The sequence below is a fragment of the Bos javanicus genome, chromosome 16, assembly GCF_032452875.1.
Source record: "Bos javanicus breed banteng chromosome 16, ARS-OSU_banteng_1.0, whole genome shotgun sequence".
Lineage (NCBI taxonomy): Eukaryota > Metazoa > Chordata > Mammalia > Artiodactyla > Bovidae > Bos > Bos javanicus.
Genome location: NC_083883.1, coordinates 6,075,008 through 6,101,924, shown reverse-complemented (window position 1 = coordinate 6,101,924; position 26,917 = coordinate 6,075,008). Strand labels below are relative to the sequence as shown.

General features: G+C 39.4%; 1 protein-coding gene across 4 annotated transcripts in view; it reads right to left on the bottom strand.

Annotated features, from left to right (window-relative positions):
* Nucleotides 1-26,699, bottom strand: part of CR2 (complement C3d receptor 2) — a 49,219-nt gene extending 22,520 nt beyond the window's left edge. For 2 of the 4 annotated variants that reach the window (XM_061382101.1, XM_061382102.1), the window contains exons 1-13: nt 26,304-26,699; nt 13,204-13,383; nt 11,095-11,194; nt 10,585-10,670; nt 8,707-9,105; nt 6,921-7,097; nt 6,736-6,838; nt 6,033-6,118; nt 4,550-4,939; nt 2,747-2,935; nt 2,559-2,658; nt 2,261-2,343; nt 1,158-1,565 (exon numbers count right to left, since the gene is read on the bottom strand). In XM_061382101.1, the coding sequence (XP_061238085.1) occupies nt 1,158-1,565; nt 2,261-2,343; nt 2,559-2,658; nt 2,747-2,935; nt 4,550-4,939; nt 6,033-6,118; nt 6,736-6,838; nt 6,921-7,097; nt 8,707-9,105; nt 10,585-10,670; nt 11,095-11,194; nt 13,204-13,383; nt 26,304-26,361 (2,359 nt within the window). In that variant the 5' untranslated portion in view covers nt 26,362-26,699. The remainder of the gene's footprint in view (nt 1-1,157; nt 1,566-2,260; nt 2,344-2,558; nt 2,659-2,746; nt 2,936-4,549; nt 4,940-6,032; nt 6,119-6,735; nt 6,839-6,920; nt 7,098-8,706; nt 9,106-10,584; nt 10,671-11,094; nt 11,195-13,203; nt 13,384-26,303) is intronic. The other 2 variants (XM_061382103.1, XM_061382105.1) reach the window with 2 other exon arrangements.
* Between the last annotated feature and the right edge of the window lie 218 nt (nt 26,700-26,917).

Genomic DNA, 26,917 nt, shown 5'->3' with positions numbered 1-26,917 from the left:
TTCTAATGGGAGATTCTAATCTATCTATAGGGTGGGATTTTGCTGAAGTCTCTTTTAAGAAATCACTGTTAAGACAAGCAAACATTTTCTCCAGTTTTTTTTTTTTTTTCACTTTAAAGAAAGGGACAATTTAGTGATCCCTAATGTTTTTCCTCCAAGGATACTTCCACAAAATGAATGGTAGTGTTTTAAAAGGCTTCTGTATAACTGATATTCACTATATTTGATGAGGGTGGGCTTCCCTGAAAGCTCAGCTGGTAAAGAATCCACCTGCAATGCAGGAGAACCCGGTTCGATCTCTGGGTTGGGAAGATTCCCTGGAGAAGGGATGGGCTACCCATTTCAGTATTCTTGGGCTTCCCTGGTGGTTCAGATGGTAAAGAATCTGCCTGCAAGGTGGGAAGATTCCAACTCAAGGATGGGGAAACAATGGAAACAGTGGCAGACTTTATTTTCTTGGACTCCAAAATTGCTGCGCATGGTGACTGCAGCCATGTAATTAATAGACACTTGCTCCTTGAAAGAAAACGTATGACCAACCTAAACAGCATATTAAAAAGCAGAGACATTACTTTGCCGACAAAGGTCTGTATAGTCAAAGCTATGGTTTTTCCAGTAGTCACATATGGATGTAAGAGTCAGACCATAAATAAAGCTGAGCAACAAAGAATTGATGCTTTTGGACTGTGGTGTTGGAGAAGATTCTTGAGAATCCATTGGACTGCAAGGAGATCCAACCAGTCAATCCTAAAGGAAATCAGCCCTGAATGTTCATTGGAAGGACTGATGCTGAAGCTCCAATACTTTGGCCACCTGATGTGAACAGCTAACTCATTGGAAAAGACCCTGATGCTGAGAAAGATTGAAGACAGGAGAAGGGGATGACAGAGGATGAGATGGATGGATGTCATCACTGACTCAATGGACCTGAGTTTGAGCAAGCTCTGGGAGTTGGTGATGGACAGGGAGGCCTGATGTGATGCAGTCCATGGGGGTCACAAAGAGTCGGACATGATTGAGTGACTGAACTAAACTGATACTTGGTATAATTGAGGGGACTGGAAGCTGGAAAAGGTCCTGCTGAAGTCCATAACACCTTCTCTAATGTTTCTAAAGAAGAAATCAGTAGCATTTATTCTGAACATTGGAATACCCACCCTTTTCACAGACTGGTACTGACGGTTCCCATGTGCCTTGGGCATTACATCGGACTGCCCTGCTACCCTTCATGGTAAAGCCAAACATGCAAGCAAATACCACAGTGTCATTATAGGAATATTGATCTCTCTGCCCAGATGATATTTGGCCTCTTGGGATCTGAGGAGGTGGACACAAAAGCTCAGAAACAGAAAGTTCACAGCGTGGGGCAGGTCCGCTCCAGGTCCCAGTCTTCTGACTATCGGTGGTACAACGGATAGTTCTCTCCCCAACGAGGATGAAGTTCACTCCTTTCTCTGGGCCTGGGTCACAAGTGTAACTGACTGTGCTTCCATATCGAAAGATCACTGAAGAGGTGCCTGTATGTCTTCCATTGAGTATAGGAGGAGGTGATGGGCAAAGAATTTCTAGAAAATTAGAGAGATAGTTGACAAGATTACAGCTGTACTATCAACAAATAATGTCTCCGGTGTTTCTAGATGCCACTCTCATATCCTCGGTTCAGGGACAATAGTGTTTGAATCTGTGATGAATCTGTCAAAGCAGCTATAGCAAAATAATTCAGAAAGTATGATCTAAAATTTTGTTCCTGAATATATCTACTTTGCTGATCCTTTTATTTCTTTTACCAAGTATATAATCTCCATTATGTGCATGGCCTGGATGGCAATTGTACATAGCTTTCAGAGAAAGAAATGCTCAGGAACCCTGTTTTACCTGAGTAAGCAAAGGATAAAGAGATAATACAAGGATGCTTCAGTGAAGAATATATCCCTTAAAATCTAAAGATTTCTTCACAGCCTGTGCAAGTCAGTGAAACTTTGAGCCATGCTGTGCAGGGCCACCCAAGATGAATGGTCATGGTGGAGAGTTCTGAAAAAATGTGATCCACTGGAGAAGGAAATGGCAAACTACTTCAGTACTCCTACCTTGAGAACCCCGTGAACAGTATGAAAAGACAAAGATCTCTAGAGGAGATCTTTGTTCTATAAGATCTGTGTAGTAACAACTAGACAAAAAACTTTCAGTTAAGCTGAGGAGGCAGTGTCTTGCTGAACCTCTGGCCAAGGAGCAAGTTACAAACTACAGTTGCCTAACTTACCTTCACATGCTGGCATCCTGGTCCAAAAAGTACGCTGTCCAAAAATTACACACTGACTAGAAAGTGGTCCTTGTAACCGATACCTGGAGACAAAGGGAGGTCATTCAGAATGATTAGGCAGAATGAAAGCCTCTATTAAAAATCCAAGATAAATTCACTTAATTTGTGGGCACTAACTTCTTTTTATCAGCATTATCTCACAACCTCAAGCTGTCCATCGACCCTCATAGTTTCACAGTTCACACCATGCACACATAAGTCAAATGAATGAAACCCCATTGGGCCTCTAGACACTCACCCTTCATTACAGGAAAAGTTCACAGTTGCACCAACCCCAAAACTAGTGGGTCTCTTTATCTGCCCATTGAGAAATGGTCCTGGAGCTTCACACTCTGCCTCTAAGAAAGCAATCCAAAGATGAGCAAAATATGGCAAGTAACATAATAGCCCAAATTCTTAACCCAGATGATTGTCAATTTAGAGTACCTTTACATGTGGGAGCAACAGCACTCCAGTCTCCCGAAGACAAACAGTGAATGGTGTTTTCTCCAAGAAGTAAATAACCAGGTTCACAACTGTAGGTCACAGTCAATCCTGGAGCAAAGGAGCCAACACTCTCCCCTGTGTGATGCCCATTGGCAATTGTGGGAAGTGAAGGACACTCCAGGGGGATATCTTTACAGACACATTAGGAAAAAGGTCATCAGATAACAGTTCCTTCACAGTCTATATTTTGATTTAGTACATACATCCAAATAAATGATACATGATGTATGGCAAACAGTCATTATTAATATTCAACTCAGTCTTTTAAAGATTAGACAGGTGTGGTTTAATTATATCCATTTTATACTACAAATAGTACATTATATTTTAGTTATACTTTATGAATTATATTTACCATGTGAAAACCTTCAATTACCAAAAAATAAAGTCCATTTTTCACTCATACTCCCATTCTACCCTTAAGCCTATTCTATGCTCCAAAAGTAGCATGCTGTTATTTATAAGATTATCCTGCCAGATATCAGTAATATAGTTTATTTTTATCCTATATGTGATATATACACACACATTTTTCCTTTGTGTGATGCTCAATACATATTGTTCAATGCCTTGCTTTATTTGTTTAATAATCTATGTCTTTCCATGTCAATACATAGAGGCCTATCTAAGTCTTTATAAAGACTTAATTGTTTTTCAGGCTTCCCTGATGGCTCAGATGGTAAAGAATCTGCCTGCAATGCAGGAGACTTGGGTTCCATCCCTAGGTCAGGAATACCCCATGGAGAAGGGAATGGCAACTCATTCTAGTATTCTTGCCTGGAGAATTCCATGGACAAAAGAGCCTGGCAGACTCCAATCTGTGAGTCTCAAAGAGTCAGACATGATTGAGTGACTATCAAACACACACACAATTGTTTTCCATGGTCACCTCATTTGTGACTATCTTCAGAATGCCCCCAAGATTTTATAGATAGAATCGTATTTTGATTATTTTGATAGTACAATTTTTGTCAAATATTGCCAGATCCCATAATTACATAACTGAAATTCAGATTTAGAGTTCAAGCAACGTAAGTCAAACAAAATACAAAGAAAAGGAACTTACAGTAGTTCCTGTTCTCAAAGTTGTTGTTCAGTCACTAAGTCATGTCCAACTCTTTGCAACCCAATGGACTGCAGCATACCAGACTTCCCTGTCCTTCACTATCTCCTGGAGTTCGCAAAAACTCATGTCCATTTTCAAAGTAACTTGATTTGAAATGTTATGGCTTAGGAGATGAGTTTGGAATATAGTGTGGATCACTCAGAAAGTATTTATAGAGGTCAAAGGGAATGGCAAATCATTTCTGCCGTACTACATTAACAGCTCTTATAGATAAATTTTAAATCCATTTAGTATGTTTTTGCTTTAGGAGCCCACATTTCTTTTCATTTGACAATACCTTAGATAGACAGTTTAAACTATCCACTTTCCACAGTCCAGACTAACTCTGGCCTCTATCATTGTGAGATATTCCATTCAAATATTAGGTGTGTTCAGTTAGATTTTCCCATTATATTTTAAAATTATTTGCTCTATTGATGAATGAACATTTATATCCCTCTACAACTACGGAAAAAAAAATAGGAAACTGTCATTTTCACCCTTTCCCTTGCTTCCTCCCTCCACCCTTACCATTTACACATTCACACTGTTCTTCCTTCAGAATGATCCCAAACTTAACCTGCACAGAAATGGAAGGGACCAAGCTTCTGGTTCAATTTTACTTTCATTCTACTCACCACTCTCACAGGTTGGTAATGGTGTCGGACCCCACCTTCTATTTGCTCGGCACCAAACAGTTTTGTTTCCTTTCATGGTGAAATTGGCATTACAGGAAAATGTCACAGCATCACCGTGTCTGAATGGTGGTCTAGATGTTTTACTTCGGTATCCCCCTGGTACTATGGGTTCAGAGCAAACAGAATTTCTATCGTAATATTCACAGATAGGAGGAGCTTTATCCCAGATTCCATTCACATTGTCTTTACTTATACAAAAAAGACGTCTTTCTCCAATGAGGCGGAAGGCACTCTGACATGTATAGGTCACCACAGCATTATGAGCTACAGGACCAGAATAATAACTACTGCGTCCATTTTTGATAGAAGGAGGGGGGTCACAAAAAATCCCTGCAAAGTAGGAAAGAAAATATGTGGTCACACTGATCATGAAAATAAGATTCAAATTTAGATAAAAGATCCAAATATAGGTCATGTCACTGTTTCAGAAATAGATTAGAAATTCATATAATTTCTTTCTTATTCATACTCACTCTGACAGCTCAGTAAGAGCTGTCCCTAAGCTGCTAAATTCTTACCTTTCTCTTGATCTTCAGCAAAAAAAGCAATTAGGACCAAACAATAACAATGAAACAGAATTTATTGAATAGTTCTGTGTCTAATCAACTTTAATAATGAAACAAAAGGTAAATAGTACATGAAAATAATGTTAATGACGTACTAATTACATGTGTACAATTTGGGCTCAATAGGCCTGGTTTCAAATCCCCACAGTCATTCAATAGCTGCGTGACCTTAGGCAAGTCTCACCCTTTTTAAGCCTCAGTTTCCTAATCTAGTAAGAAGGTAGCTGAAAATGACAAGTACAATACCTGGAACATGCTAATTATGCAACACCTATTTCAAGCACAACTGGGGCTATTAAGTATAGAGACCACATTCTGTCCTGTTACAAAAGATACTGCATCCTCACTGCAAGTCAATTGTCTTCTTTTAATGCTTGTCTCCTTTGAAGAAGCCACAGGAAATGGTTTCAAATAATATCTTTTATTTACTTGTCCTATTGGGCATGAAGAATATTAATTGTTTATAGCTGTGTTAGTATATGTACACTTTTCCTGAGTGAGTCTCAGAATAAAGAAAAAACTGCCAACCTCTGAAACTTCTGGTTGATTTCCATTTAGCTCCAAGATTTGCTCATCAGATGAGGAAGTGGCATTACCATGTCAGTGCATCAGTGCTATTCATTTTCAGCTGGAGTAACTTTTGAGAGCCTTTATCCTTATACACATAGAATACTCAACACCATTTGTAGTCAATTGAATAAAGTTAGTTTTGGCCTGCATTCTAAAACATACAGAAGAGTGGCATGTATATGTTCAAAGCATACATGTTGATAGATTTTATAATTGATAAATGCATAAGAACAGACCAAAAATCAAGAGGCACAATCCATACTTGATTACTTTTGCTTTCTACTCACGTTCACAGACAGGAAATTTATTACTCCAGAAAACTCTCATTCCTTCTGAGACACACTGACTAGAAGACTGGCCATTTAACCGGTACCTTAAACAATAAGGGGCAGCAAATTATCACCAGAACAAACCAATTCTCCGTTACATGGAAACTAAACACTTCTTTCAAGAGTGTGGGATTAATGGGGTCTATCTTCATAAGAATTTTCCCTAAGGAAAAAGTCCAAGATTGAGAATTAGCTAAGTTATATGAAGACTTCAGACCAGCTAAAAACACAGAGCAAACAGTCCTGATGGTCTGCTCTTTCCTTGAGTTCTTGCTTTAATCTTCAGCATCCAAATGTTAAGATTTTCTTGACCATTAGAAGGAAACAACCTTAGTTCCTAGTGAAGAAAACATCAAAGACTTTGTTTCTTAAGCTCACTTCAAAGAGCCCCTCTTACTGAACCCTCAACGTCCATTCAGTCTCCATAAAAGAAATCTTAACTTCTGAGCCTAATCTTTGCTTTTGCAAATGATGAGAGGACAGTTCCCAACTTTGGCTGACCATGCACACATTTGGAGAAAATAAATGGGATTCTTTTAACAACAGAATTCTTAATCATAAAAGGTAAAGAAAAGGAGAGAGAAAATCAGAGGCAAAGAAATGTAACTGTCTTTAAAGATCACACTTAGCAATGACTAGCTATGGGTCACTTTGCACTCACCCTTTATCACAAACAAATGAAACCTCTGCCCCAAGCTGGAGATTAGGAGGAGCTACCACACGACCATTGAGAAGTTGGTTTGGAATGTCATCACATGATTTCACTAGGAAAAAAGAAACAAGGCTGGCACATGAAGAGTCAGGAAACAACTGAGTTTCCTTGAGATGAAATAGACCTTTATGCACCTTCACATTTGGGTACTAGATGGCTCCAGGTTCCCAAGGATGTACATTGTATAGGATTAGTTCCAATGAGAGTGTAGCCAGGCTCACAGCTGTAGGACACTTCCTGTCCAACTGCAAAGAATTCCTCATCCAATTGGTTATAATTACCATGGTGGGTATGTGGAGGTGGTAGACACCCTGAGAAGAAAACAGGACCGGAGGCCTGTTATTTCTAAAATAAGAACTTTCTTCTCTACAACCTAAGCCAATTTAGGGTTGGCAGGAGTTGGATAAAGGTGGTCATGTCAGCCCTCCTAAGTTTAAGGCAAACACTCTTTTGGGTGAGACAGAATGACGCTACTATATGTTACATATTTTAGACATGATGAACTTTGCATCTATCTCCTCTGTATCTTGATCTGTGCCAGGAAATATGACCCCTCCTCATCATTTTCCTGTTTTATTTAAATGGATATCCTCTCACTAATACTGTAGCCAAGGGAACCAAACTATTATAATGCCTTTTTTTTTTTTTTTTAACCACCAAAATATCCCCTTTCTTCCTGGTCCCCACACCAATGATGAAGTGTTTAAGTCTTGGGGAAGGAACTCCAAATGGTGCCAGGTTTTTAGGAAGTCGGGCATTTCTCAATAAAAGTAGGAGAAAGAGGGGAAATGGGGGAAGTGACTCAGTCTTAATTCTAACCTTATTCCATAAAGGCTACATTTTTCAATAGAAGAATGTATAAAGCGTATAGTAATTTAAATCTAATTCTGATCAATTTTCCCTACTGGCCTGGCTAATGGGATTAAGAGTTAATTTTATCCTCATTTAAATAAAATCTAACTACATACAATTTTAATCATATAAAAATCTTTGATCATTGGCTCTGGTACTATCTGCTTTTTTTTTTTTTTTTTTAGTGTCTTCTGATTTCCCCTAAATTAATGTATATCTAGCTCTGTCCCAGAATATAGTAAATTTCTCATCTCTTCAACATTTAGATACTACTTTCAAAGTTTACTTTAAAATTTTTTTTCCCACTTACCACATCACCCTATTTAACCCCCCAAATAATATGTAATTATTTTATATTGTTAGGTTGATCATGTTTCCATTATAAAATTATAAATATCTTTTAATTTGTGTCTATCTATTGATTGTGAAAACTGATAAACATATTTTACTATTGTGATTATGCAACTATTATTCACATAATACCACTGTATCATGATTGGTCAACAGAAAATAACAGAATTCTATATCACTAAAACTACTATTTAATAGAAAAAACTTGAATTTACTTTTTAAAATCCAGATACATAGCAGAATTATTTTGGATTCTTTTTTGAAAAATAAAAATGTCCAGGTATTGCTACTTTTCTCTCCAGAGCTCCAGGTGTGTTTCTAATGAGCAGATATGTTTAAAAGCAACTGGACTATATAATGATCTCTTACTTTTATCTAGTTTGTTGCACCTTTTCTATTTCATATTCAGTGCTCCCATTTCACTTAGTTTATGTTTTCCAATTTCTCTGTCTCTTTTTTGTTGTTATTGCTGCTGTTCTTTCTCAAGCCTTTATCAAGCATAGTAGAAAAGCTTTTGTACACCTATATGTATGTAGTATTATAATAAAAATATTTTAGAAAATTTATGAATCTTTGCCTAGCTACTTTTAAATTCTTTAACCAGGATATCCAACAACACACACTGTCTTTATCATCCTCTTCTCATAGGTATCCTACATCTATCTCTCCCAAAATCTCATTTTATTTCTAGATCCCCAAAGTTGCAGCCCAACTCACCCTTGAAGCACTTTGGCAGTGGAGGATTCCATTTGCTGTTTGGTTGGCACCATACTGTGTTGCTGCCTTTCATGGTAAAGCCAGGCTTACACTTAAACATCACAGAGTCATTTAAAGAAAATGAACGCCTAAATCCAGATTCCATAGCTCCATTTTCAACTTCTGGAATTGGGCATTTGACTACAGGAATACACTGAGGGGGAGGGCTGTTCCAGATGCCAACTTGATTGTCTTTGCTGGTGCAATATATTGACTTCTCACCCAAGAGGTCAAACAGCTTTTTCCCATTCTGTCCAACATGGCACTGATAAGTAACCACTGTTCCATAGTAAAAGTAGTCTCTATTGCTGCTCTGAAAGTCTCCATTAGAGATGGCTGGGGGTGGCTCACAAGGAATAGCTTTGGCAGTGTGGTAGATAGGAAAAGAGAGAAGGTATTTAAATATTATATCTTCTGTAACAAACACATGAAAAGATGCTCAGCATCACTTATTATCAGAGAAATGCAAATCAAAACCACAATGAGGTACCATCTCACGCCAGTCAGAATGGCTGCTATCAAACAGTCTACAAACAATAAATGCTGGAGAGGGTGTGGAGAAAAGGGAACCCTCTTACACTGTTGGTGGGAATGCAAACTATTACAGCCACTATGGAGAACAGTGTGGAGATTCCTTAAAACACTGGAAATAGAACTGCTATATGACCCAGCAATCCCACTGCTGGGCATACACACTGAGGAAACCAGAATTGAAAGAGAAACATGTACCCCAATGTTCATCGCAGCACTGTTTATAATAGCCAGGACATGGAAGCAACCTAGATGTCCATCAGCAGATGAATGGATAAGAGAGCTGGGTACATATACACAATGGAGTATTACTCAGCCATTAAAAAGAATACATTTGAATCAGTTCTAATGAGGTGGATGAACTGGAGCCTATTATACAGAGTGAAGTAAGCCAGAAAGAAAAACACCAATACAGTATACTAATGCATATATATGAAATTTAGAAAGATGGTAACGATGACCCTATATGCGAGACAGCAAAAGAGACACAGATGTATAGAACAGTCTTTTGGAATCTGTGGAAGAAGGCGAGGGTAGGATGATCTGAGAGAATAGCATTGAAACATGTATATTATCATATGTGAAACAGATTGCCAGTCCATGTTAAATGCATGAGACAGGGTGCTCAAGGCTGGTGCACTGGGATGACCCTGAGGGATGGGATGGGGAGGGAGTGGGATGAGGGTTCAGGATAGGGAACACATGTACACCCATGGCTGATTCATGTCAATGTATGGCAAAAACCACCACAATATTGTAAAGTAATTAGCCTCCAATTAAAATAAAAAGAAAAGAAATTTAAAAATAAATGTAATATCTTCTGGGAATTTTGTCTCAACTCTTGCAAACCAAACTTCCACTTCACCTACAATTAACCCATATTGCTGAAATTCTGTAAGCTCATCTCAAAGATGGTTCTAAATGGAAAGTATCAAGGTAGGAAGATACATGGAACTGGCCTAATAAAACCCCCTAAATATGACTTAGTCACCAGTCCTCACCCTCAGAGTACAGATAAACTCTTACAAAAGGTACTTAGAGTGCCATAAATTCTGCTTGGATTTAAGCTGGCAGAGTGGAGTCTTGTAGCATATTTTAGACTTGAGCAATTATTCACTGTGAACTAACTTACCATCAAGGTACAGTAAGCGAAAGAAAGGGTAGTGGGATAGGGGGCAAGGAAGAAAATAAATCACAGATTTGTGTCCAGATCTGCTCAGAACAAGTGTAACCTTCCTGGGTACTTATTTTGATGTGTAGATGCCCACTTTCCCTCTAGAGGGGGACAAGAACAAAAATTCTACTCACATTCACAAAGGGGTAGGTCCTTATCCCAGGTTACTGTATTGTCTGAGATAAGACATGTAGCAGATGTGTCACCAATGAGTCGATATCTAAAGATAAAGAGATGAGTGATCATCTCCCAGCTGGACATTTTAGAAAAGCTTAGAACTTTTTCCACTGAAAGAATGGCAAAGAATAGAATATCATGGTGAAAGTAATGGTGAAGGACTATGGACATATACATAAGATTCAACAATGTAAAGACAAATGAAATTTGACCTCCTGGTCACTAACACTGAAGATTTAAAATTGGAAGAGGAGTAGCGCAAATTTTTTCTCTTCTAGGGATCCACTCTAGTGGGTCATCCTAAACAGTTCTCCCTGGAGCATATCAGAGAGGTGATTCTTTTTATTTATCCATTTTTAAGGGTGGGTGGCAATTACTCATATCTTTTTTTTTGGAAGACAGATGATTTCCATTGAAACTACTGTTCTAATATCCACGTACTCTGGAGATGTCTCCTGCCAACTCACCCTCTGTCACAAGAAAATGTAATTGTTGCCCCAAACATGATACCCTGAGGTGTGTGGACAGAGCCATGGAGGAGTTCTCTAGGAACCGTACATGATTTACCTACAAGGGAGAACAAAACAGAAAAAAAAAAAAAATCGGGATTGGGATTTTAGGGATTTTTTTCTGCTTTTATTAAATTCCAATATGACTGGACTGGCTGAGCAGCCTACCCATGCTTATGCAAAGAACTTTTGGACATTTAGAAAATTTTTATCTTTCAACTCCATAACACTATTTGTTTAAAACCTGTAGTCTATATTTCTAAGTGTGGATGAAAATATTATTTGTGGTCAACCATAATTTATAGTCTCTCAGTTCAGTTCAGTCACTCAGTCATGTCCGATTCTTTGCGACCCCATGAATTGCAGCATGCCAGGCCTCCCTGTCCATCACCAACTCTCAGAGTTCACTCAAACTCATGTCCATCGAGTCAGTGATGCCATCCAGCCATCTCATCCTCTGTCGTCCCCTTCTCCTCCTGCCCCCAATCCCTCCCAGCATCAGAGTCCCGACTCTTTGCAATCCCATGGACTGTAGTCTACCAGGCTTCTCTGTCCATGGGATTTTCCAGGCCAAGAGTACTGGAGTGGGTTGCCATTTCCTTCTCCAGGGGATCTTCCTGACCCAGGGATTAAACCAGGTCTCCTGCATTGCAGGCAGATGCTTTACCCTCTGAGCCACCAGGTACTGTAATTTATAGTCTCTCCTCCCTTTTATACTCTGTCAGTTGATGGCAACATCTAGCAAGTCTTGTGGCTTAAAAAAATATATATATATATCATTTCCTTTCTATAGCTCATTATTTACCACCTGTCCTTAATTCAATTGATTATCAAGTTTTCATGACTAGATTTCAGAAATCTCTCTCCAAACCAATTATTTTGCTACTACTAAAATCTCTCATTAAATCACTGAGTAATAAAATTTACCTTTCTAATGCCGGTTGCCACTGGTCCAGTAAATGTTTCATGCCACTGCACACATTATCATTTAGAATCACAAATGCAGTCATGCTACTCCCCACATTCAAAAAATTACAATCACTTACCAATGTTCATTGGGAAAAAAATGTATGGCCCACCACAGTTAAGTTCCAGTCCTCGTCATTTACTATTTCTCACCATGAACCTTGTGTTCCAACCACAATTTTTTTTTCTATTTTGTATTTTTCAAAGACATCATGTTCTTCCATATCTTTATATGTTGACATATGCTATTATTTTCTGTCTGTAATGCCCAGATGTCCCGGTTCTCCTAGATAGCACTTATTATTTATTCTCTGTGATGTCATATAATTTTATCTCTATAGATTAAAAAATTATACCATAGCACAGTGTTTGCTTAAAAGCCAGTCTCTACAAATAGTATAGGAGTTCCTCAGAGACTAGCATATTAATTTATATATCTCTCCCCAACCCCACCATCTAGCTTCATGCTTTATACCTAGTGATTATTCAAATATATTTCTTGAATTGAATTGGGTAAGATTGAGGTGAAACTAATATTAGAATTAGTTTATACTAATTGGCTCAGACGGTAAAGCATCTGCCTGCAATGAGGGAAACCCGGGTTTGATTTCTGGGTGGGGAAGATCCCCTGGAGAAGGACATGGCAACCCACTCCAGTATTCTTGCCTGGAAAATTCCATAGACTGGGGAGACTGGTAGGCTACAGTCCATGGGGTCGCAAAGAGTTGGACACGACTGAGCAATTTCACTTTAATATATATATATATATATATATATATATATATATATATATTAAGATATATATACTTAAAGTTATATATATTAAGATATATATAACTTTTAAGATCACTATAACACAGTACAGAGACCATAGAACAAAGTCATGAAAATTATAGGATAAACAGAGTTGGCCAGCTGTGATGATTTAACTCCAATACCCAATATCTAATACCCTTAGGAGTAAAAGAAAACATGGAGAATCTAGGAACTCATTCATTTGAGATTACTGACTAATCTTCTTATCTTTTATCTTGAAAATTACAGGTTAGCCCATAGAGACATGCTATAGACTCAAAGATTCTTCTATTACAGATTACTCACGTTTACAGAATTGCTGAGCATTTGACCAGTTGGAGGTCTTTAGGCAGGTGACAAAGAATGACTTCTTGAAATACCCAGGAAGGCACTCATATTCCCAAGTTTTGCCAACAGCAAACTCAGACTGATCACTCTGAATTTTAGGCTTAGCAAAAGGATATCTTGGCAGGAATTTACACTGACCTAGAGACAAAGATCACAGGAATATCAAAACTGAGAGGCTAAAATCTCTACTGTGCTTCTGTATGGTCACAAGTTACAATGACAAATTTGATCTTTAGAAATTAAATCTAATATGTAGATATTTGGGGGAGTCAAAGAAAATGTATCTTACAGTATGAACGCATATACAGAGAAACAAGCTCAGGAGTTCAAAGACTTTTTATGACAGACTTCAGAAGAAGAGCTGGAGAAAATAATTTTTTAATAAAATGCCACAAAGACTCTGGAGTTCCACCTTTATAAAATCTCATAAAAACAAACTAAAATGGTATAAAAACTTTTCTTCAATATCACAGGAAACAAGTATATCAAGTATATCAGATTTTGTGACCTCATCTCATGTAAGAACCTCCAAAATCACTTTTATGAATTAGCATTCCTATTTTAGTCTTTAAAACTTTAGGCCCTAGTAAGGAGAAAATGATGGGCTGGAAGAAGCACAAGCTGGAATCAAGATTGCTGGGAGAAATATCAATAACCTCAGATATGCAGATGACACCACCCTTATGGCAGAAAGTGAAGAGGAACTCAAAAGCCTCTTGATGAAGGTGAAAGAGGAGAGTGAAAAAGTTGGCTTAAAACTCAACATTCAGAAAACGAAAATCATGGCATCTGGTCCCATCACTTCATGGCAGATAGATGGGGGAACAGTGGAAACAGTGTCAGACTTTATTTTTCTGGGCTCCAAAATCACTGCAGATGGTGACTGCAGCCATGAAATTAATAGACGCTTACTCCTTGGAAGGAAAGTTATGACCAACCTAGATAGTATATTCAAAAGCAGAGGCATTACTTTGCCAACAAAGGTTCGTCTAGTCAAGGCTATGGTTTTTCCAGTGGTCATGTATGGATGTGAGAGTTGGACTGTGAAGAAGGCTGAGCGCCGAAGAATTGATGCTTTTGAACTGTGGTGTTGGAGAAGACTCTTGAGAGTCCCTTGGACTGCAAGGAGATCCAACCAGTCCATTCTGAAGGAGATCAGCCCTGGGATTTCTTTGGAAGGAATGATGCTAAAGCTGAAACTCCAGTACTTTGGCCACCTCATGCAAAGAGTTGACTCATTGGTAAAGACTCTGATGCTGGGAGGGATTGGGGGCAGGAGCAGAAGGGGACGACAGAGGATGAGATGGCTGGATGGCATCACTGACTCGATGGATGTGAGTCTGAGTGAACTCTGGGAGTTGGTGATGGACAGGGAGGCTTGGCGTGCTGCGATTCATGGGGTCGCAAAGAGTCGGACATGACTGAGCGACTGAACTGAACTGAACTGAACTGAAGGAGAAAATAGAATTGTTTTTTTATTCTTCATTATTTTTTCCATTAACCTAATGGAGTAATATGCCCCCAAAAACATTTAGTAAATACTTTCTGATGGGTACCAGATAAAAAGAGATAGCTGTTTCAAGATATGTCTCTGTGACTTAAAGTAATTGTGATTATGATGATTAAAAAGAAACAAATCTTATTCTAGGAGGTGAGGAAAAAAAAAAAAACTGTAATGACCTGATGCTTTACAATGTACCTTGAAAAGAATTTTTCTAGATATGAAAGACAGTTCAAGTTTCATCTCCACAATGATGGTATATTTGAATATCAAATCTATAAATCTCCTTTTTCAAACAAATCTGAAACAGTTACAGGTGCAAGTCAAAGAACAAACATGGACTAACTGACACAAAGGAAAACACAGACCTCCCAAGATTATAGCTGAATCCAGCGTTTTTGTAGCCAACACTTCTATTGGTGGAGTCATACAGACAGGAGTCTCTGGTGGAGGCATAGGCCAAACAACAGGGAGGGAACACAGCCCCACCCGTGCACAGATAATTGGATTAAAGATTTACTGAGCATAGCCCCATCCATCAGAACAAGACCCAGTTTCCCCCACAGTCAGTCTCCCCGATCAGGAAGCTTCCATAAGCCTCTTATCCTTATCCCTCAGAGGGCAGAGAGAATGAAAACCACAATCACAGAAAACTAACCAAGCTGTTCACATGGACCACAGCCTTGTCTAACTCAAGGAAACTGTGAGCCATGCTGTGTAGGGCATGGGGAGAGTTCTTACAAAACATTGTCCACTGGAAAAGGGAATGGCAAACCACTTCAGTATTCTTGCCTTGAGAATTCCATAAAGACTGTGAAAAGGCAAAAAGATAAGACACTGAAAGCTGAAATCCCCAGGTCAGTAGGTGCCCAATATGCTACTGGAGAAGAGTGGAGAAATAACTCCAAAAAGAATAAAGAAACTGAGTCAAAGTGAAAGGACCACCTAGTTGAGGATGTGACTAGTGATGGAAATAAAGTCTGATGCTGTAAAGAATGGTATTGCACAGGAACCTGGAATGTTAGGTCCATGAATTAAGGAAAATTGGAAGTTATCAAACAGGAGGTGGCAAGAGTGAACATCGACATTTTAGAAATCAGTGAAATAAAATGGCCTGGAATGGGAGAACTTAATTCAGATAACCATTATATTTATTACTGTGGGCAAGAATCCCTTAGAAGACATGGAGTCTCCCTCATAGTCAACAGAACAGTCTGAAATGCAGTACTTGGGTGGGTTCTTAAAAATGACAGAATGGTTTCTGTTCATTTCCAAGGCAAACCATTCAGTATCACAGTAATTCAAGTAATCCCCAACCACTAATGCCAAAGAAGCTGAAGTGGAACAGTTCTGTGATGACCTACAAGACCTTCCAGAACTAGTACCAAAAAAAAAGATGTCCTTTTCATCATAGGGCACTGGAATGCAAAAGTAGGAAGTCAAGAGATACCTGGAGTAACAGCCAAATTTGGCCTTGGAGTACAAAATGAAAGGGCAAAGGCTAACAGAGTTTTGCCAAGAGAATGCATTGGTCATAGCAAACACCCTTTTCCAACAATACAAGTGATGATACTACACAGAGACATCACCAGATGGTCAATACTGAAATCAGATTGATTACACTCTTTGCAGCTGAAGATGGAGAAGTTCTATACCCTTAGCAAAAACAAGACTGATTGTGGCTGATTATGGCTCAGATCATGAATTCCTTATTGCAACAATCAGACTTAAATTGAAGAAAGTAGGGAAAACCACTAGACCATTCAGGTATGACCTAAATCAAATCCCTTATGATTACACAGTGGAGGTGACAAATATACTCAAAGAATTAGATGTGATAGAATCCCTGAAGAACTATGGACGGAGGTTCATGATGTTGTACAGGAGGCAGTGATCGAGACCATCCCCAAGAAAAAGAAATGCAAAAAGGCAAAATGATTGCCTGAGGAGGCCTTACAAATAGCTGAGAAAAGAAAAAAAGTGAAAAGCAAGGGAGAAAAGGAATGATATACTCATCTGAATGCAGAGTTTCAAAGAATACCAAGGAGAGATACAAAAGCCTTCCTCAGCAATCGATGCAAAGAAATAGAGGAAAATAAAAGAATGGGAAGACTAGATATTGCTTCAAGAAAATGAGATACCGAGGGAAAATTTCATGCAAGATTGGGCAAAATAAAGACCAGAAATGGTATCGACCTAACAGAAGCAGAAGATATTAAGAAGAGGTGGCAAGAAAACACAGAAGAACTACACAAAAAATATGTTAATGACCCAGATAACCACAATGGTGTGATCACTCACCTAGAGACAGATATCCTGGATTCGGAAGTTAAGTGGGCCTTAGGCAGCATCATGACAGACAAAGCTAGTGGAGGTGATGGAATTCCAGATGAGCTGTCTCGAGTCCTAAAAGATGAATCTGTGAAAGTGCTGCACTCAATATGCCAGCAAATTTGGAAAACTCAGCAGTGGCCACGGGACTGGGAAAAGTCAGTTTTCATTCCAATCTCAAAAAAAGGCAATGCCAAAGTAGCCTCAAACTACCGCACAGTTGCATTCATCTCACACCCTAGCAATGTAATGCTCAAAATTCTCCAAGCCAGGCTTCAACAGTACCTGAACCAAGAATTTCCAAATATTCAAGCTGGATTTATAAGGCAACGGAACAAGAGATCAAATTGCCAACATCCATTGGAACATAGAAAAAGCAAGAGTTCCAGAAAAACATCTACTTTTTCTTTATTGACTATGCCAAAGCCTTTGACTGTGTGGATCACAACAAACTTTGGAAAATTCTTAAAGAAATTGGAATCCCAGACCACCTTACCTGTCTCCTGAGAAATCTGTATGCAGGTCAAGAAGCAGCAGTTAGAACAGGACATGGAACAACAAACGTTCCAAACTGGGAAAGGTGTATGTCAATGCTGTATAATGTTACCCTGCATATTTAACTTATATTCAGAGTTCATCATGAAAATGCTGGGCTGGAATCAAGAATGCTGAGAGAAATATCAATAACCTCAGGTATGAAGATGACAACACCATTATGGCAGAAAGTGAAGAGGAAGTGAAGAGCCTCTTGATGAAAGTGAAATAAGAGAGTGAAAAAGCTGGCTTAAAGCTCAATATTCAAAAAATGAAGATCATGGCATCTGGTCCCATAACTTCATGGCAAATTGATGCAGAAACAATGGAAAAAGTGAGAGACTTTATTTTCTTGGGCTCCAAAATCACTGCAGATGGTGACTGCAGCCATGAAATTAAAAGATGCTTGCTCCTTATAAGAAAAGCTATGACTAACCTAGACAGAATATTAAAAACCAGAGACATTACTTTGCCGACAAAGTTCTGTATAGTCAAAGCTATGGTTTTTCCAGTAGTTATGTTAGGATGTGAGAGTTGGACTATAAAGAAAGCTGAGCACCGAAGAATTGATGCTTTTGAACTGTGGTGCTGGATAAAATACTTGAGAACTCCTTGGACTGCAAGGAGATCCAACCAGTCCATCCTAAAGGAAATGAGTCCTGAATATTCATTGGATGGACTGATGCTGAAGCTGAAGCTCCAATACTTTGGCTACTTGATAGGAAGAACCAACTCTTTGGAAAAGACCCTGGTGCTGAGGAAGATTGAAGACAGGAAGAGAAGCGGATAACAGAGGATGAGATGGTTGCATGGCATCACCAACTCAGTAGACATGAGTTTGAGCAAGACCTGGGAGTTGGTGATGGACAAGGCAGCTTCACGTGCTGGAGTCCATGGGGTCACAAAGAGTTAGACACGACTGAGTGACTGAACTGGTCGACAAGATCTAAGAATAGCCTTTACTGTTGGGACCCATGTCACACTGTAGGTCTCCTGTTTCTTTTCTCAACTCCTCTGTTTTCCTCCATTAACAACTACAAATGTCTTCAAGCATATACTTTTGCAAAACAGCAAGACTCTATGGGGAAAGTCAGGGTTTGACCTCAATGAAGACCAACTTCACGACCCTGTCATTATTTGTATCAATTCACCCTAATCAAATGATTTAACCTATACATATCCAATGTGAATAAGAACAACCCTAAATAATTCCATAAGCTGAAAACCTGTCTGAATTTACAAGATTTTTTCAGTAGTGATGACATGGACTAAGATGCAACCAAGATCTTGGAGAAGCAAAATGTAGAAGTTAATTTATAACATGACATTTGGGGGTGAAATTAAGTAAGAATCACACTTTCTGGATGAGAAATATTAGGAAATTCTTATCTTCAAAGAGACTTAGGAACTTTCTTTCTTTGCGGGGACATCAACTCTTATTAGTAGGGCTTCCCTTGTGGCTCAGATGGTAAAGAATCTGCCTGCAATGCAGGAGACCTAAGGTTGATCCTAAGGTTGTAAATATACAAGCAACTCCTACAGCTCAACTCTAGAAAAATAAATGACCCAATCAAAAAATGGGCCAAAGATCTAAATAGACATTTCTCCAAAGAAGACATACAGACAAACACATGAAAAGATGCTCAACATCACTCATGATCAGAGAAATGCAAATCAAAACCACTATGAGATACCATTTCACACCAGTCAGAATGGCTGCGATCCAAAAGTCTACAAATAATAAATGCTGGAGAGGGTGTGGAGAAAAGGGAACCCTCTTACACTGTTGGTGGGAATGCAAACTAGTACAACCACTATGGAGAACAGTGTGGAGATTCCTTAAAAAACTGGAAATAGAACTGCCTTATGATCCAGCAATCCCATTGCTGGGCATACACACTGAGGAAACCAGAAGGGAAAGAGACACGTGTACCCCAATGTTCATCGCAGCACTGTTTATAATAGCCAGGACATGGAAACAACCTAGATGTCCATCAGCAGATGAATGGATAAGAAAGCAGTGGTACATATACACAATGGAGTATTACTCAGCCATTAAAAAGAATACATTTGAATCAGTTCTGATGAGGTGGATGAAACTGGAGCCTATTATACGGAGTGAAGTAAGCCAGAAGGACAAACACCAATACAGTATACTAACGCATATATATGGAATTTAGAAAGATGGTAACGATAACCCTGTATACGAGACAGCAAAAGAGACACTGATGTATAGAACAGGCTTATGGACTCTGTGGGAGAGGGAAAAAAAAGAAAGAAAAGACTGATCCTTCCACTCTATAAGGGACCAAATTCAAGGACTCCAAAAGCAGTGCTGAGTCCAATATTGAAACAGCTTTTCACAAAGATATACGTGACTGTGTTGCTGCTGCTGTTTAGTCGCTAAGTGGTATCCGACTCTTTGTGACACTGTGGGCTGGAGCACACCTGGCTCTTCTGTCCATGGGATTTCCCAGGACAGAACGCTGAAGTTGGGTTGCCATGTCCTTCTCCAGAGGGTATTCCTGACCCAGGGATGGGACCCACATCTCCTGCTTGGCAAGTGGATTCTTTACCACTAAGCCACCTGGGAAGCCCATGTGTGACTATATGGAATTAAAAATAAACTCATCTGTTTTCTCATTAAAAAAAAAATAAAATAAAATAAAATCAGGACTAAACATCAGTATAAATAATGATAGGATCTAAAATAGAAGATAGTGACAAAATATTGACATACACATCACATAAACCATGTTAAAACTAAGTATGCAAAGGAGTTTCTAGAGAACAAAAATATATTTAATTCTTTATTTGTGTTTAAGGAGATTTACCTGAACTGGCTTAGAAGTCCATTTGAAATGAATAAAGAACAAATATATAGGATAATAAAAATAAACCTGAAATTTAAGACAGATAGCAGATAGAAAATATTATAGATAATGAGAATTATTATGATTAAATATCAAAACACTGGTTTCCTTACTATTTGATAATTTTTGAATGACCAGTGCAGGTATTAACCAAGATACTGTCTTAAATACAGAATATGCATCAGTGAACATTAGACACAAGGTTCTCACCTTCATGGAATTTATATTAAAATAGAGGGAGGTAGACTATAAATAAATAGATGATATATAAAGGAAATAAACAGAATTATGTATCAAAATGTAATAGACTAGGAAAAGAGGAGACAGGATGGCATACAACTTCAGTTATGATGATTAAGGAAAACCTATGAAGAATAGACATTTGAGTTATGACTGAAGGATAAGAAGGTGTCAGCAAGGTAAGGTGCTGGGTAAAAGCAAGGGATTTGCTATGCCTTAGGAATAGACTAGGGCTTCCCTGGTGGCTCAGATGGTAAAGAATCTGCCTGCAATGTGGGAGACCTGGGTTCAATCCTAGGGTTGATAAGATCCCAGGGCATGGCTACCCATTCCAGTATTCTTGCCTGGAGAAATCCAATGGACAGCGGAGACTGGTGGGCTATAGTCCATGGGGTCACAAAGACAAAAGGCAAGTGTGGCTGGAATTTGGTGATCAGAGTGAAATGGGATGAAGCTAGAAAGCCCAGCAGAAAGAATTGCACAGGGCTTCTTAGTCTACAGTAGGATGTCACCATGTTCTTTTGGGTGGATGTCATTGGAGAGTTCAAGCAAGAGAGTCATGTGATCTAGTTTAACTTTTAAAAAGAATAATCTGGTAATTGGATGGAGAATGGACTGGACTTTTACTTTCAGAAGTAGGAAGTACAATCTGGGGGCTATTAAAGTAGATTAGCCCAAATAAAATAAAGCTTGGATACAAGGAGACAGAAACAGATAAACTAGGAATATACTATATAAGTAAAATTGGTAGGACTCCATTGTACTAGATGTGGGGCTAAGGGAATGGGAGTATTCAGTAATGGCTTCAGGCATTTTTAAACAAAATTTATTTTATTTATTCATTTATTTGACTGCACTGGGACTTATTTGATGCATGTGGGATCTAGGTCCCTGACCAAGGATCAAACCAAAGCCCCCTGCATTGGGAACACAGAGTTTTAACCACTGGACCACCAGGAAAAACCTAATAAATGGCTTTTAAGCTTTTGATTTGAGCTACTTGGTTGATGGTAATACAATGTATTGAGATTGGAATGGACCTGTGTCTGTGTGTGTGTGTGTGCACACGTGCACGTGTGTGTGTGCACATGTGCACATGTGTGTGTTGTGGGGAATGTACAGAATTGGTTCCACTTTAGACTTGGTATATTTAACATACTCAGTGGACATTAAGATGCAAATGCAATTGCATGCACAAATTTGCGTCTCAGGAGAGAGCTCAGGGCTACAGATAATACGTATGAGTCATCAACATATAAATAGTATTTAAAGTCATGAGACTGGATAGCTCTTTTAGGAATAAAGTATGGAGGAAAACAGAAGAGGCCCAGGACTGAACCCTAAGACCCTCTAAAAATATTAGAGATAGGGCAAAAGAGACTAAAGGTAACCAGAGAAAATAGGTAAAAATAGGAAAAAATAGATAAGAGTGTCTTGTTTTGGAAGATGATAATGAAAACTGTTTCAAGAGGCAGAAGTCAGTCAGCTTTTGCTGAAAGACTGAGAAAGATAAAGATAGAAAAATGACCATTGGATTTGTTAGCAGAAGGTCAGTACTGACCTTGATGAGAATAGCTTCAAGACAATAGTGTGGAAAGAAGCCTGTCTGGGAAGGATTAATGAGAAAAATAAGTGTGAGAAAGTAGTCAATGAGAATTTTTGCTGAGAAAGATGAGAAAAAGGACAAAAAAATGGAATGCCACTGGATCATGAAAAGCTTCTTCCTGCAACCAAAGAAAGTATGCCCTGGGGCATATTTAACTGCTGGTGGGGATCATCCAAGGGAGAGATACAAATGGATGATACGAGACAGGGGATATCTGCAGAGGTAAAGTCTTTGCACAGGAAACAGAGGATGGATTGTGATCATGAACACAGAAAGAGGAGTTGACTTTTGTCAGGAGGAAGGATACTTCTTCCATTGTTATAGAAGAAAATAGAAATTTCTTACTGAACTCCTAGATATATGCAAATGCTGGGGATTCATCAGGCAATAAGACAGATAAAGGCCTTGTTCTCATGGCCTGGTAAGGGAACAAACAAGTAAATAAATTAAAAGGTTTTATATGATGATAGGTGCTCTGTGGAAAAAAAGAACATGGTTATGTGATAGAGTGACCTGGGGCAGGAGCTACTTCAGGTAAGAGTCAAAGAGTCAGAGAAGAATAACAGTGGGTCTGAGACCTGAATGTTGAGGAGACAGGTAAAAGGTGACCTGTAGACAAGTATTTATCAGAGGAAAACTAGTGCAATAGCTAAACAAGTGTGACTCCAATTAAGGAACAGAAAGAAGGTCAGCATGGCTGGAACAGAGGTGGTGAGTGAGGAATATAGAGAATTTCAGAGAGAGGCAGAGGCTTGGCATTGAGTTTAAGGAGCATGGATTTTGTCTCAGTGTGATGGGAAACCCTTGGCAGGTTTTAAGCAAAGGAGAGAAAAGGATCTGATTTCAGACAGAGGTAAATGATTGGAAAATAGGGGAATTTCTTTTAATGATTTTGTTTCCTTAGTGTTGAGTGAGGTGAGGCTGTCAGTCAAGGTAAGAGTGAAATTTAAGAGTATAAGAAATTTGAATTGGTTTATGCAAATAGGCAAAAGGGGAAAAACAAAACCACTCTGAGAAGGAAATTTGGTCTTTAAAATTTTAAAAATTGCTTCAGAATTTTTCAGAATGCTTGTTAAATCTTGGATTTCTAAGCCAACTCCCAGACATATCTCTGGAAGGTAAGATGGAACCTAAAAACCAAAAGTCACCATAATTCCTCAAAAAATTAACAATAGAACTATCATATGATTCAACAATTACATTTCTAGGGATATATACAAAGAAAATGAAAACATTAACTTGAAAAGATATCTGTACCCCCATGTTCATAGCAGCATTATTTATACACGTAAACATAGCCAACACATGTAAATAACCTAGTTGTCCATCAACAGATGAATGAACGAAGAAGTTGTGGATGAATATATACAATGAAATATTATTCAGCCATTAAAAAGCAAGGAAATCCTACCATTCACAACAACGTGGATATTTGAAGGCATACTGAGTGAATAAGTCAGAGACATACAAATAATGTATCATTTCACTTATATGTGGAATCTAAAAACAAAAATACCAAACTCCAAGAAAAAAAGAGATCTGATTTACCATTACTGAAGACAGAGCATGGGAGGAGAATTGGAGGAAGATGATCAAAAGTTTTAAATTTCCAGTTATATGAAAAATAAGTATAGCAATGTAATGTACAACATGATAACTATAATTAACATGGTTTTATGATGTGTGGGAAAATTGTTAATAGAGTATGTCCTAAGTTCTCATTGGGCTTCACTCATGGCTCAGAGGTTAAAGCATCTGCCTGCAATGCGGGAGACCTGGTTTCGAACCCTGGGTTGGGAAGATCCCCTGGAGAAGGAAATGGCAACCCACTCCAGTATTCTTGCCTGGAGAATCCCATGGACAGAGGAGCCTCGTGGGCTACAGTCCACAGGGTTGCAAAGAGTTGGACACAACTGAGCTACTTCACTTCACTAAGTTCTCATCACAAGGAGAAATTTTTTTTCTTTTCTTTTTATCTTGTCTTAACTAAATGGATGTTAACTAAACTTACTGTGGTAATCATTCTACAGTATGTGCAAATCAAACCATCATGCTGTACACCTTAAACTTAGTGATGTATATCAGTTATTTTTCAATAAAACTGGAAAAATATATGTATGCATACTTTTTGTAAAAGGAATGTCAAGAGTTTCTTAAGCATCCTCAGAGGCAGGAACTGGCCAAGAGCCAAGGGATGGACAGGGGAGGGTACATAGTAGGAGGAGGGTATGAGCAGAGCATGAGCAAGAGATCATAGGGTGACAGTCAGTCAAGACGAGCAGGAAGTGGTAGGGAATCAGGAGGGGTACGCTTAAGTGAGATCCAAAGTCTTAATTCCACAGTCAGTAGGAAGCCCTTTTAGATTTTTGAGCAAGGGAGTGAAATAATGAAAAAGATATTTTTAGTTTTCATGATTGGAAAGGTTGGACAAGTATCAGAATAACCTGTAAGAGAGGAGGTTGTTACAAAGGTAATCATAATGAGAATGATCAGAATACTGGTGTGAGAATGATAAGACAAACAACAGAAGCACACTATTTATGACAGCTGGCAGTTCAGTAAACCTGCTCTTTCGTGTGTCTGGAGTTAAGTGACTGAGAGGATAGTTCTGCTCTGGTACTGGAAGGGGATGCTCTGGCATCCTTGGGGGAACAATGAATTGGCAGGGTTGCTAAAGAAGTTAATTTTCAATTGATAACATCCTCTCTGAAATTTAGAAAAACGAATGGAACGCTGGCAAGAAGTCTGGTCAGGAACAATGCCACAAAGATGTGTTAGAGAAAGTTGTGAAAGTACATTTGTTCAAAGAGAGTTAATAGGTAGGAGAGAGAGATAGTGGTTTGGGGAAATGTTCAATTAAGGGTCAGGAAAAAGCTGAATGTTAGGAAGTTGACAAAGTAAACTGTAATAGAACCGAAGTATGCAATATCCCCTAGCAAGCTGGCAGTGGTCAAGCTTAAATGCTGACTCCATCAAAACAGATCCAGATAGTCATCTTATTACTGGCATTTAGTAATAACACCAAACATCCAGCTTTCATTTGCTTAATTTCATCTGCTATTCAGGGCAGTCCAGTAAGGGTAGGGCTGCTTATCAATAGCTTCCTTTTAAAGGTGAAGAAACTGAGGCTTGGGAACTAAATGACTTGCTAAAAGTCACGTAGGTATTGAGGTCTGTATACAGTAAATTTCTTATCCACTGTCCTCTGAAAATTATTAGACAGTTATACCTAGCCTATTACCAACAGACTCCAATCTTAATTTACAATTTAAATTACAATTTAAAATTAAACCAATCTGGAGGAAGAAAATTATAATAAACGTTGAATGACACTTTCTGGTGCCCTTGACAATAAATAACACAAAGAACTGCAGTATTTTATTCATATATCAGCTTTTCTAAGTAGCTCCAGATGTTTAGCATTTAGGATCTCTCTACCAATATCACATCAAAATTTAAAAAATATATATATATGAGAATCACGCCTGGGAATCAGACATTGTTCCTTTTTGGGAAGCTAGCGGGAGGCTGTGCTGTTTTTATTGGCAGGGGGGCGTTCAGTGTGTGCAGAAACTCCCGCGCCTAGCGGAGCATGCAACTGCACTCAGCACAACTAGGTTTCGGATAAGGGTCTCGGCATTAGCGCTCGCAGACCTGAGGGACCCAGAGCGCTGAGCACATGCTGAGTCCCGGCCGCTCGGAGCCCGGCGAGCACGGGGCGGGCACGTCACGCCACAGGATACACTGGACAGATCACATAGTGCCATTCCGTCATGCATCCAGCGATACTGGTGGCCCCAGCACGGGAGCAGCGAGCGAAGACCTTCAGGACCAAGAGAGGTGCCCCAAACGAGCGAGAAGCAGGCAAGGTTGTCCCACCTTCTCACTTTTGACTGCTTCCTTTGCATCGTGGCACAGAGGCCATCCCGGTCCCAGAAGCTTCCCTACCTCCATGATCCCATTCCCAGCTCACCGAGGACCCCCGGCGCGAGAAGAGTCAGGAAAACCCAGATCGGGCCCGCGGCGCCCATGCCACGGCTGCAGCCCCAGCGGCGGGATGCGTTCTGAGACCCGCGAGCCTCCAGCAGCTCCGAGAAGACAGGGCTAGAGAAGCTGGCAGCTGCAAGCAGGGGAAGGTGGGCCCTTAAGTAGTATCTGGCACCACGTGCTAGCCTGAGTGCACACCTGCAGGCTGCTGGGGGCGGGACCGCACCGTGAGGGTGGCAGAAGGAGCTGCGGGTTGGCCCGGGGCCGGCGGGCGGAGAAACTCTGATTCACTGTTTGGCCCAGACGCCAATCTTTAGTGCACTCGCTTTCCAACTTTTTGGACCGCGCAGCCCAGGGCATCTACTTTTGCCGCTGGGGCTCTGAAGCAAAATAGCACTACCCTGACCGATCTATGAGGCTCTCCTGTCCTGTCCTATTCTATCATCTCCTCTCCTCCCCCGTCCAACCCTTCCTCCCTCTGCTCACTCTCCCTTCCCCTCCTCTCCCCTTTCCCTTTCCGCTTCCCTCACTTTCTCTCTCTTGAAAATTCTGGTTTGGATCCGCTAAATTCATTTCAAAAGTTATTCATGTTTCCAACCT